This window comes from Aythya fuligula, chromosome 3 (genome assembly GCF_009819795.1).
Source record: "Aythya fuligula isolate bAytFul2 chromosome 3, bAytFul2.pri, whole genome shotgun sequence".
Lineage (NCBI taxonomy): Eukaryota > Metazoa > Chordata > Aves > Anseriformes > Anatidae > Aythya > Aythya fuligula.
Window position 1 is genome coordinate 61,270,671 of NC_045561.1, and position 13,385 is coordinate 61,284,055.

At 37.9% G+C, this 13,385-nt stretch overlaps 1 protein-coding gene across 1 annotated transcript in view; it reads right to left on the reverse strand.

The window, feature by feature from the left end:
• Window positions 1–13,385, reverse strand: part of RNGTT (RNA guanylyltransferase and 5'-phosphatase) — a 179,385-nt gene that overhangs the window by 157,478 nt on the left and 8,522 nt on the right. Inside the window, exons 3-6 of the mRNA XM_032184677.1 lie at window positions 10,814–10,917; window positions 10,585–10,673; window positions 6,764–6,839; window positions 2,685–2,934 (exon numbers count right to left, since the gene is read on the reverse strand). Coding sequence (XP_032040568.1) covers window positions 2,685–2,934; window positions 6,764–6,839; window positions 10,585–10,673; window positions 10,814–10,917 — 519 coding nt within the window. The remainder of the gene's footprint in view (window positions 1–2,684; window positions 2,935–6,763; window positions 6,840–10,584; window positions 10,674–10,813; window positions 10,918–13,385) is intronic.

Consider the following 13,385-nt stretch of genomic DNA (forward strand, 5'->3'; position numbering starts at 1 on the left):
AAAATCTTTTTCCTATATCCATCAAGACATGTCCACAGGCAGAACACTAAGTATATGGGTTAAATGTACGAAGGGATGTTAGAGAAAAATTAAGCCACTAATATTTGAATCGATGTACTTTTGTACTTAAATATTACCCTTGCTAAGTATATCAGCCGTGAGGTTTCAGAGTTTCCCTGTCTCACAGATGACCACAAGACACCTGCCCTCAACATCATGAAGCAAATCCCTAGCAGTAAGCACCTCTTCCAGACTGGCTGAGACATAACCACCCATTTTAGAAGCATTAAATATTACGCTCTGTACTTACCGTGAAAGACACAACTTACATAGAAATAGAACAGATGGTACTCCTTAATCAACAGTAAGAGAGCTGGGTGACCCACGAAAACTTGGAAAGTTCTGGCTGAGAATTCTAACTTTTTGCCCTATTTACAAAATACTTGGAGATTATTTTTTTTCCCCAAAGTGAGATTTTAAGTGTCAGCTAATATTGCTTCAATGCTATGGTCAGCAGGGCGTGCACTGAGGGAGTCGAAACACGTTTGGATTTGCTGTGTAACACCTGGGACTAGAGCAAAGGGGCTTGCTGTTACCTGTCAACTACATTCAGGTGATGGTGAAGGAAACTGTAATGGCACTATGTTCTGACTGTTCCAACGCTTTGTAAGGGAAAAAATAAAGGTTGTCAAGACTCTTTGACATCAAAATACAGAAGCTTTAGTTAAAGATGCTGCAGTAAAGTTTCTCGTGTCCAGGGCATAATTTCTGAAACAGGCAGCATGCTAACTTCTCCTTGTGGCTTTCTGGGCAGTTGCTCCTGACTGTTCATCATCCTAGCAAGCTGCCTGGGAAACATCTTTTCCTCTACCCACGAAACTTTCCTTCTATTCCCACAAAGACTTGTGTCAAACAAAAACATTTCAGCACATTAGTATCATACCAGCCCCCGCCAGTTTGACATTACACACCCCTAGGTGTTTGCTGAGGGGGTCAAATTAGAAAGCCAAAAACATCTGCTGAGGGAAATCAACTGTAATGATGAACATCAAGCCCTTTAGACAGCAAAAGAAGAGAAAATCTAGAGCAAGAGGTATTTACCTGATAATCATTCCCCCTGTAGATGGCATATTTACAAGGAATCACAAACAGACTGTATCCATGTCTACTCAGTTAAGAAGCAGTCCAATCTGCCAGCCAAGAATCACGGTAAAGAATTCTCCCCGTGCCTCCTCTTCATAGCAAAGACTGTTCCTCCAGAGCTGCAAAACTGAATTATACGAATATGCATATTAACTAGATGACTTTCTTTCATAAATTCTCTAACTCTTAATTAAGTTTTCGTTATTAATATGCTTATTCGTATAATTTAGCTTCCAGCTTTCAAAAAAAAAAAAAAAAAACATGCTGGCAGATAAGAAAAAGCCTGAGGAGCCAGGATTGTGATTCCCGTTCAACAGATCAGTTTAGCTTTATACTTGTGGGGAAAAAAAATAAATCACTGGACCTCACCATCACACCTCAATTACTAATGCATCAAAAGACAAGTAAAAAATATCGGTTTGGCAGTTAACGCCCAAAGTTTTTAGATACCAAGGTATTACTGCAAGGCTAATAGAGGTAATGGCTATATCCCTGAATATATTTTGACTATGAATATTTACAGTATCAGCAGTCTTATTTCAGCTGATGGTCTATTGGAAAGTGATTTTCAAAGGTCATCTTGCTTCTTTGGACAAAGTTTCGCATTCCTTTCAGGCTAATTTCTACTATCTTCAATCTGTAAAGCATGATGAGCAGCTGCAGTAACAACAAAACGCATTTTTGCCGCACGTTTCATGTGAGGATTTCCATGTGCTTGCAAACACACCTCAGCACACAAACAAAATATTTCAACAGTAGGCGAAAGGATCTAAATCTAGTTTTGCTCTCAGTAATATTCTCCTGTACTTGTTTTCTATACAAAACAAAAGTCATAGATTTGGAAAGAACTGAATGATTAGTACAGTACAAGAATATTCTCCATGCTTGAGTATTAGTTCCATACTATAATTAAACCACAGGAACTTAATCCACCAGAATTATGCAAATTTGTTTAAATAATCACAGTAAGTGATCACGTTTCTTATATTTCTTATCACTATTAGAGTTAAAATAGCTTTGAAAAAAATACGATTTCAAAACTGTCTTAGGGTTTTTAAGATCCTATTGCTGTTTGCTAATCCTAGTCTCAACCCCCCTGGATTCTCAAAAGTAAGAATATTTATTAAAATAAGCACTGAACTTAAAAGGTTTTGAATTTTATCCACACGTGGCTGCAAAAAATAAATAAAAACTGTTTTATATACACATCCCATAACATTTCACCTCTAAAGACAGACTGAACAATTGAGAAAAGCTCTACTATCTCAACTCAAGCTTAAAAAAATGTTGTATTAGAATAATTTTAAATCATTATTACAACTGAAATAGGTGAGGAGTTAAATGTTGAAGTTCAGTGTTCAGGCAGGAAACAAAGTTTGCAATACGTCTACCTGTTTTTCCTGGCTAGAGGCAGTACTACCTGTTCCTGACTTGAATGACCACTAGCACTTTTCTATCACATACAATGTAGGAACATATGACTAAGCGTTTATGAAAGTAATCTTAGCAATTAGAATATTAAAGTTTTTAATCAAAAATACCAGTTTTAGGCGTTCTTTTCTCCTTTTGCCAAACGAAGAGCTTGATGATCCAGGTTCTGATTCTTGGCTTCCTGTTCTACCACTGTCATCGTCCTCCTCTTCATCTTCCTCAAAGCACCATTCTGGGAGCTCAGGTGGTGATGGTGCATCATCTTCATCTCCATAACGACGGAATAATTCCTTCAAATAATCCCCTTTATAAATACCTGGTGGTCTAGCCTGAGCAAAAGTAGCCACAGCTGCCTCAATACTGTCAAATAAAAATGGGAAAATTACTCTGTATGTCTTATTTATTAGTTAGGGCATAGCATGACTAAAACTTATTTAAAATGTATTGGTACTGCAAATTCAGAAAAAAATCCCCAAATGTTAATTACAAAAACATTCATGATATTCAAACCACCATACTTAGATCAGCCCAGCAACTGTATTGCTCTTGCAGAAGATTTTGCATTGATCATGTAGATTCTGTGTTTATATCTTGGTCTGCTTCATCTCCTAACTGCAGCTAAGAGCAGCCTGCTGGTCACCTACGCAAAACTTTTGTTGTAACTACAACTTCTGTTATTGCTGTAGAAAAGGAATGGATGACATCTAGCTAAGTACTTAAGGACTGAATGAAGAGGAAAAGAAGTCTTGATGAACAGAAATTTAAGTCATAAAATTCAAATACGGCTACACGCTTCCTCCTAAGAATTACTTTCTCTAGAGGCTTTGCCATCACATTGATAAAATGCATCCAAATCTTTTGTAGCAATTTCTCTTACAGGCAGCTTCTCTCAAAAAATATATAATTTTAAAAATATAATTTATCTAAACAGGGAAGGACTTCTAACTCTCAAACTTAACTGCAGTAATAAACCGTAGACAGAATCATAAAAAAATAGTTTGAAACCAAACTAACAGCCAAGCACCTTTACTAGCCAACTGGAGAACACTCCAAAATTTATGTCAATGAGCACAAGACACCAAGTTGGGCGTGAGTGTTGATCTGCTTAAGGGTAGGAGGGCTCTGCAGAGGGATCTGGATAGGCAGGACCGATGGGCCAAGGCCAGCTGTGTGAGGTTCAGCAAGGCTAAATGCTGGGCCCTGCACTTGTGGCACAACAACCCCATGCAGCACTACAGGCTGAGGGAAGAGCGGCTGGAAAGCTGCCTGGCAGAAAGAGACCTGGGGGTGTTGGTTGATAGCTGGCTGAATGTGAGCCAGCAGTGTGCCCAGGTGGTAGAGAAGGCCAACACCATCCTGGCTTGTATTAGAAAGAGCTTTAGGACCAGCAGGGGCAGGGAGGTGATCGTCCCCCTGTACTCAGCTCTGGTGAGGCCGCACCTTGAGTGCTGTGTGCGGTTTTGGGCCCCTCACTACAAGAAGGACATTGAGGTGCTGGAGTGTGTCCTGAGAAAGGCAACAAAGCTGGTGAAGGGCCTAGAGAACAACTCTTATGAGGAGCTGCTGAGAAAGTTGTTTGGCCTGGAGGAAAGGAGGTTTAAGGGAGACCTTTTCATGCTCTACAACTACCTCAAAAGAGGCTATAAGCAGGGTGGGGATCAGCCTTTTCTCCCAAGTGCCAAGTGATAAGACAAGAGGAGACAGCTTTAAGTTGCACCAGGGGAGGTTTAGGTTGGATATTAGGAGAAATCTCTTCATGGAACAGGTTGTGAAGTGTTGGAACAGGCTGCCCATGGAAGTGGTTGAGTCACCGTTCCTGGAAGTGCTAGGTTAAAGGGTGGACCAGATGATCTTAGAGGTCTTTTCCAACCTGAATGAATCTATAAAATATAAGAGAGATCACTAAAAGGTAAATCCCCATTAGGCTTCTTGACAAGCACGAATCCTGAAGCTGGAAACAAAAGCGCATATGATTTGCCATGAATATTTTTTCAGATAATAAAATAGTCTACCCCTGGAACAAGGAAACCATACAGATAAAATAAAAAAAAAAAAAAGCTAAATACAAAAATCATTTTTTGTCTGATCCATCCAGTACAAGACAATGCCTGAGAACTTTGAGATAAGTGTCCCAAAAGAGAGAGATATACTTCGTAAGAACCAGATAAGTTTGGTTCCCTCTCCTGATCTTCAGTAAAAATAGAAAACACTTTCAGGAGTAAGGCTATCAGATGGTCAGGGGATCTCAGAAATGACAGTTTAATATCTGAGTTACTTAGAAAGATGTTCTTCATTCTGTTTCATAGAATTCCTGATTTCTTCCTCACGAGACAATTTTTACTTCTGTATCTTTCTTAAATCAAATTATATCTTCTGTAATCAATGCTACCAAAAAGCTAAAACAAACCAAAAAGAGATGGGGCCTGAAACACACTCAAATTTGTCTCCTACTAAATTAGAAGAACTCTGCGCTATTATGGAATAGATAATAATGAAAGCCAAAAGAAGCAGGAAAGATTTTAAGCTCAGAAAGCTAGCAGAAAGAAAACATACTGTGCAAGTTCTAGAAATATAGCCGTCTTCCAGGAAAACGAGGTGTAAAGAAAGAAAATCTAGTAAGGTTTCTGATGACTAGCTAGAGGGCTTTCAGTCTGGATGACCTTTCTTTAAACTAACTCTGTATTTTAAAATACCTCTCCGCATTCACAATGCATCTGTACTCTCGTATCATACGCTTAAGGAATGAATATGGATGGATTTTTCCATCAGGAAAACCTTATTTCCTCTACAGCAAATAACAGTGCCTTATTTTAACGAATGATACAGCAAATTGGATTTATCTTGATACAATGCTTAGCATTAACTACCACCTTGCAGAAATTCTTCTGCTGTGGACATTTTTACCTATCAAGTGAAATCTGAGTGCTCTGTTAAAACAGTATTACAGAGAGGAACAAACTTGATATAATTAGTTATTTGAACAAAACAAAAACAAAACAAAGAAGATATGGCTGCTAAGTTTTAAGGCTTTTCCCACACAGGTTTGAAAATAAAAAAGAGGCTGCATAAAAGGACTTGCAAATAGACTTGTGGTCGTTTTCTCCAAAGAGGAAATGCACAATACTGAGTCTGATTACTGCATGCTGCTTTTAAGTTGTTACATTAAAAGCATACAGATTTGTTATTTCATAGGAATAACTATAATCATGCTATAAAAATCTCAGTATCTGTGTCTAATTCCTGTACTCAGCTAAGATTCTGCCAAGAATCAGCCACCCACTGTTAACAGTGTTCTGTCTCCATTACTCCAGTGCCTTTATTCCAAGTTTACTAACAGAAAGCGATGACCCAGTTCTTTGCAAACAGCTTGCAAATACACGGTAATCACCAAGTGAACTCTATGTCCAGTCACAAGAACAGGCAGCAACTGGAGTATAATTTTCTTCCCTTAAAGGACCATACCAGAAATACCATCCAACTGCTGAAAGGACTCATTAAGGAACACACCTTGCACATGACCCAGTCAGCTCAGAGACAGTGTTTCACGAACACTACCAAAGGTGCAAACTCAGGCTCATCAGCATGGTACAGGCAGTATTTTTTAAAGTCAGCATTATTTAGCAAGTTCATTACTATTTATGAGGGCACGAAACTTTTAAAGTACAGGTGCCTCTGTAGAAACATGCCACAGACTTTAGTCAAACAGTGACTGGAAACAAGGACTGTGTTTCCCCATCACCAACCCAGAAGTGTCGATGTCTCTCCACTGTTGCTCTAGCTAATGTCTCCTTTTCAGAACTCAAGAAACTAGAAGAGTTAAACAAAAACCTTTGTGAGAAAGCAGAAGAAAAAAAAAAAAAAACTCTGAGCATTCTCTGAACTCTACATTATTACTCAAAGCATGGGGTATGTCATGGGGGACAGAGACAGCACAATCCATACACTTCCAAAAGCCCACACACAGCAGGCAGAGCTAACTTTGACCTACCAGACCTGAAAATTTTGACTGGCTGAGCCTAAGCTACCTTAGGAATACTGTTAGCATTGTTTGCTCAAAATTAGTAGGAAGTTTTAAAATAAACAGTGAGTAGCTGTTTATCGTCTTGACAGCTATGCTGTCAAGATGATAAGTAAAACATACTGAAGATGCTATTAGTCTACAAATTCACAGGAATTAAAATTCAGTTACCTCCAGTCCATCTTTTCAACCAAAAAGGCACAGATCAGAAATCCAGTTCTATTGAAACCATGCGTGCAATGGACACCTAGACGAAGCAAGAGAAGAGAATAATCATTTTAAAGTAGTTTTAACAAACGTTTTAGTTTCACAAGTGTTCTTTGGGTCTTCATCAATAACACAAATGAGTTATCTTCCTTCCTATCAAGGCATCCCAGATGGCTTAATGCATACAAGCCTGAAAAAAAATATTTATTACATTCTTCCTGCAAATTATTAGCAACAAGAATATACATGTAGGATACTTCAGACTGCACCAACTCAAAAACACTAACTTAATGCAACTCAAATGTGGCTAATACAGACTAGATTAAAAATTGTTCTCTGTTGTTTGTTTGTTTTTTTAATGAATGATCAAACACTTATCAGAATACATTGCAGTCAAATTCGATAACTGTGCTTTAATGGATTCAACAAGCATTACATTTATTTCACACCATCAGGCATAAAAATCATACCCAGATTACCCGACTTCAAACTTGAAAGCAGCGTCAATAGACTACAACTCCATGTCAAATTCATAATTACCACGCTAAGACCAGACATACCGATTTCAGAGAAAAACAAACACTACAGAAATAAAATTATACAACAATGTAATTGCCATCAACTACTAATCTTTTCAATTTAAGAAAAAACAATTTTCCCCCTCTCTTTTACTGAATTCATTCCCCAGTGAAAGGAGGGGAAAAGTCAAACATTGGAACTCCTCTTTTTTTCCCGTCCATTTCAAGGCAACAGCACCATCTAGTGATACACAAACCAAGTCTGAAACTTGTAGGGCTAAAATGTGGTGAAGGATTCATGCAAAGTGTTGACTCTTCCTCACAGTGCTTTTTTTTTTTTTTAAATGACAAACACCACAGCATCAAAGTTTCCACTCACACCAAATGCAATTATTCTTAATATTAACACATTTCACAGCTCTGACTATAAAGCAGCCTTTTGTTGATTTACTTTTTTCTCTACCATAGTTAGCAGAGTAAGTCAGCAACAATTTGAGCTTCCCTTCTTAATAAAGCAAGGCAAGAAATACCAGGAATTTCTTGGATTCACACATTCGAACCATTAATAACAACAAAAACTGTAACTTGCATCAAAGGAAATTAATTTTAGCTTCCTCATAGAATTTGTTCCCAGCAATCACTTCTCCTTTGTTTCCTGCTTAAGCAAAATCTTGCTGTTTTGTTCCCTTGAAGTTGGCAGGCATGTTGCAGTCCTTCAAGTTGCAAAAATAAAGCTTCCATCCTATAGAGTACTAGCTGAATAGAAAACGTTGATCACTTATCATTCACATTTCAGGCTCTTTTCGTGTCTAATCTTAACACCAGCACTGAAATGGCACACAATTGCTATCAATAAGCCCTGCAGCTGTTGCTGCTACCAAAAAGGTTAAGTCAATAATTTTATACACATGCCAAAGATAAGAAGCTTTTCAGCAATGAGACCAATGGTTTGGAAAGGAATGGTCACACAGGGTGTCGTACTATCACTCCTGCAGACTGCTTTCCCTCCTGATAAAAACATCCTCCACACCAATCCCTTGGATGCTTTTTCTTCCAGAACCAGAAATAACCTTTCTGTAACTAACGGAAGGGAAATGGAATATTCCAACATTTCACTTTTGCTATAAAAGCCTAAACTACAGGTCAAGAGCTTATTCAAGACATTGATTCATTTCTATGGGAAAAAAAAGTAAATTAAGAGTCAAGAAAAAAAATACTCTAAATAGTGTAAGAACATTCCAAAATTCACGTAAGTCCAAAAGTTAATGACTCAACACTGAAAGCGGCATTTTAAAAGTTTAAATAGCAGTTAAACGGGTCTGCTATTTTGTGCATGTTACAATGGTATCCATATTCCACATAAATTGCTGACCCGTAACAGTATTTCATTTTCTGCAGTACTGCCAATAGCTGATCCCACTCGCTGTCTCATTTAGCAGTTTTTCATATCACATACTTGTGCTACAGTTCAGGGAAGAAAACAGAGGTTTCAAATTAAAACTTCATTCCATGAGGAATACAGAAATAATAAAGTATCTGAAAGGAAATTATGTGAAGGACTTAATAATGTGCTTCAATTAAATGTCACAGCATTAATAAAAGTAAGATTCTCGGTGGTATCCAGTGATGGGTCAAGAAGCAATGGGCACGGATTGAAATACAAAAAAAACTTTGTTCAAACGCAAGGACAAAAAGAAACAAAGCCTTTTTTATTTTAAGGGTGATCAAACACTGGAAAAAAGGTTGCCAGAAGGTGTTGCGAAGTCCCCAACCTTGTGGACTGTCAACACCTAGAGGAACACGGTCCTAAGCGACCTGCTTCAGCTGACCCTGCTCTGAGGGGGGGTGATAGGCTGGGTGGTTTCCAGAGGTCCCCTCCAACCTCCACTGTTCCAAGACTGTGTGAATCCTGAACTGTGTGAGCATACTAGCTTAGTTTACCAAGCTCTCATCAATGACACCTACACAAACAACTGTTCTATGTGCTTCCAAGTCATACAGACACTCTTTTTCAGTCAGGTTGCAGAACTATCATCTTTTGCCCAAGGACAAAACCCCTTCTGAATGTGGAAACTAAGCTGCACAGTAATTTCTTGTCTCTGATAGCTTGCAGTGAGACGGGGAAGATGCTAAAACTTATCTGAATTAATATGTATCTACATATATGGTAAAATATGCTAATTATTGAAGAATGTAGACGAGAACCTTATGAGAAGCAAATGTAAAAAGGAAGACATCACTCAAGGCCAATATATAAGGGAAGGATGAACAACTCATTAGGGAAGGATGAACAACTCTTTGGCAGGAAACAAGGCAAAGATAAGCAAAAAACTCCTAAATACTGTCCAAGAAAAGGTCAAAGACCAGAAAGGTAAAAAGTTTAGCCTCCTCTTCCTTGTTGCCTTCATCCTGATAGACCCCAGCCCGTGACCACCAGGCATGGGCGCAACTGGGAGGAGCTAAGGGAGGGGAGTATGGAAAAAAGGACTAGGAAGAGGTCCACCTTTTGGGGAGAAATGAATGAATATGTAATAGAGCTCATGTAATATGTAACAGTATTCATGTATAAATCTGAGAAATGACCAGGAAGGCACACACTTTTTTGAGGGAAGCTACTCCCAGTGCACCTGGTGTACCACAATAAAGTATACCTGCTTTACAACCCTACGGTTGTGGAGTCATTTCTGCACATCAGCAGATAGAGTTGAATATTAATGTGCTTACCAAAAATCAGAATAAAGTGCTCTTACTAGAACTAAAATTCACTTGAGAACTTATTCTGCTCTGACAAAAGTCAGCCTCATGACATTTCAATAATTACCATGAGACACTATGCTACAGAAACGCTTAGCCTAATGTTTACTATCAATTTCTGGCAAATAATCAGCTGTTTTGTGAAATTTGTTACAGAATATCTGATAATTCAGTTACTAAATATGACTTCAAGGAAGCCAGGCCATTGAATGCTAGAACAACAATCAGGCAATGCATAACCTTCATCTGTATCAGCAGGAGTTTCAAAAACACACTGCAGGTATTTTGTGTTTGTAGACAGTTCTTAAGCCTGTGTATTTTCTGCACAAAGTCAATAACTGGATTCAAAATGACTTATGCAGAAACATACTGGTTTCTGTAAAAAGCAGCAGTTTACTCTGGAGTTTAAAAAAAAACATATTTATATATGCACAAACACTGTACGGCAGAAATTCTTCAGCTTATATAAATTAACAGAAAAAAAATAATGAAAGCAGATAAAAGAAGACATACCTATAAGCTCTGAGGGATTCTTATCACTGAAGTGTTCACATACACGGATAAATGTTTCTGTATTCTCAGGTGTAGGACACTCACCATGCCTGATAAATATGGGAACACATCGGTTAGGACAAAGTTTTGGAGAAAGGAAGGGAGTCGGGATTAAGGAGGGGAAGAGTAATTACTTCAGTGTGATCTTTGAAGTTAAAAACTCAATATTAAAAGAGCGAAGACAACTTACCCTTTACACTGGAGCTTTATGTACTTAATTCCCTCTTTCTCTATATCATTCCTATCGTAGAATCTAGTAGTGTTGGTCAAGTCCACCAGCAAACCCATTTTAACCTAAAAAATAAAAATAAAGTTATTGCATATATTTGGTCCAAATATTAATGAATAAATATTAATTGGTTAATAACATCCAAATTAAAAACAGTAGCAGGCTACTGCTACAAGATTCAAATTTCTCAAATACCATGTTCCACATATATATATATAAATATCAACTTCATTCTATCAGCATCATAGTCATTTTTTATTTTGTGAAATCTTGCGTCTGAATCAGCACTGGTCATCAATTCAAAAACCTCATTTTGTCTCCCCCCAAAATCCCCAAATAAGAATAATCTGTTAACAGCAAAAAAGTACATGCAAAAGAAGTATTTAAACATGTTAGAAGACATAAATCTAAATCAGGCGCTCTTACACTTTACATAAAACTTTAAACAGTGGGAGTACCATAAAAAAATTACCTCCTGAGACTTACATAAAAGTACCCTCTTAGAAAAAAACTTACCTTAATTTACCCATCTGCTACAATGGAAAACACTGTTTCAAGTTTAAAACAAAAATTCCTTAAGTTCCTAGAAATACTTTATTCAAAGCTGAGATGTTAAAAAGTTTGAAATCTTCAGAGATGCTTGCTGCTGGTTAAGTAAGGTTGTAGTTTTAACCATACAGACTTTGGGACATACCTGAATTAAGGTTGCTTTGTCCACTCTACTCTAACGTGTCGCCTTGTTAGTGTTTGATTTTACAGCTGTAAAATAGCTCTTTAACAGCAGCCTTACAGAAGTTACTGTGTTTAAAAAACTAAGATGGAGAGCAGAAATTCCAACGGGTGGCATCCTACACACTGTTCATCAGCATCCTACTGAGTCCTCACTGAAGCTAACACAGGAAACTAAACTCTTCATATTTCCTAAGACTTCTTAACACAACGGTGGAAAACATTTTATTCCATGTTCTGGGGAAACGTTTGCCTTTAGGTCATGAACATAGGAAATCACAGAGAAACAGAACAGGGGGAAAAAAAGTTGCATGGCCATCTGCTGACTCAATGCTGGCCTTCTCCATTCTATGGAATTTCATCGTTGGTCCACGTGTGACTTCTGCCAAGCATCAATCTCCCCCTGTTACTGCACAAAAACAGCTTACTGGCACACCTGAAAGCATTCCTGGTTTCCTACTTTATAGGTACAAGTAATTGCTTTTGGTCAAAAAGCAAAATGTCGTGCTTTCAGGTAGGATCCTCACCATGAGGTCGGATGTCTATTTAGAAGCCATTTACAAAGAGTCTTTCAGCAAAATCCTCGTTCTATAGTCTTGTCTTTTTAAAGAGAGACGTCAATAGTGCACTAAAAAAACACATTACCACTGAAGCATGTTACACGTGCAGAAACATAAAAGAACACCATGTCTTCAATACGTTTAAAACTCCAACTCACATTCATGAACAGGGCTCTGATCAGGTTTTATTTACCTGAAGGTGAGCAGACTGCTAATAATTTAGAACTGCAGCTAGAGAAATTCCAACTTAAAACACTGCTTCCTGACAATTCAGAGAAGATGAATTCCAATTTTAACTGGAATACAGTTCAGACACAGCAGATTCACCCGAGTATGTAAATCAATAGACCCCCTAAGACAAATTTCCAGTTCTCTACAGAGGTAGTCATGTGTGGTTCTTACGGTGTATTTTCATATTTTTATATTTAAAAGTGTCATAGTGTTATGTCAGAAGCACTAAATATATGTACTCTAATACCTACATCAGTTCGAAATTCCTTCTTTTTTGTCTAATTCAACTTGCATATTTTATTCAGAATGGTTTACTGAGACTCTTTTGCAGAAATACGAGCTACTTCAGTAGCAGTCCACCTGAAAACAATGTTTTATCATCTGAAATCTCAAGTATTTAGCATCAATTGAACTGCTAACCATATGGACTGACAGTGTATTAACCAGTGATTAATTTTGTAGGAAGTATACAAAAGGCAATTAGCTTAATGATTACTTTCCTCCCCCTCCACTTCCAACAGCATTCAGCAATCATCTCAGAGATTACTTAATTGGCAAGTAAGACCATGCAAGACTTCCAGGTGCTATGCCCTAGGCCCATAACACTACAACACTGAGATAAAGCAGTTAAAAACAAATTGTTTGGAGTACAATGGTGCATTCTCATGCCAGTACTTCCAAGTGAACATACAGGACAACAGGCTAGGAAAGAAAAGCAAAACATAAAAGGGTGAGAAGTCCATCTAACATGAGATCGTTAGATGAAAACTATTCAGGTACTTCTCTACTGTTCTACACAAGCAATGGCTCTGCTAGGGAATCCCCACAGTGCCCCAGGGAAAGTACAGCAATTGTCTTTTGTGCTCTGTCCTATCTGGAGCCTGGCTAAAGTTGACAAAAAAGCTGGTAAAAAAAAATCAGCTGTGTTTTCCTCAGAGCACTATGAAGCCACATAAACGGCCCCTAAATATCTTCCTGCCCAACTGCATAGCTAAGCTTGACAAACTATTCTT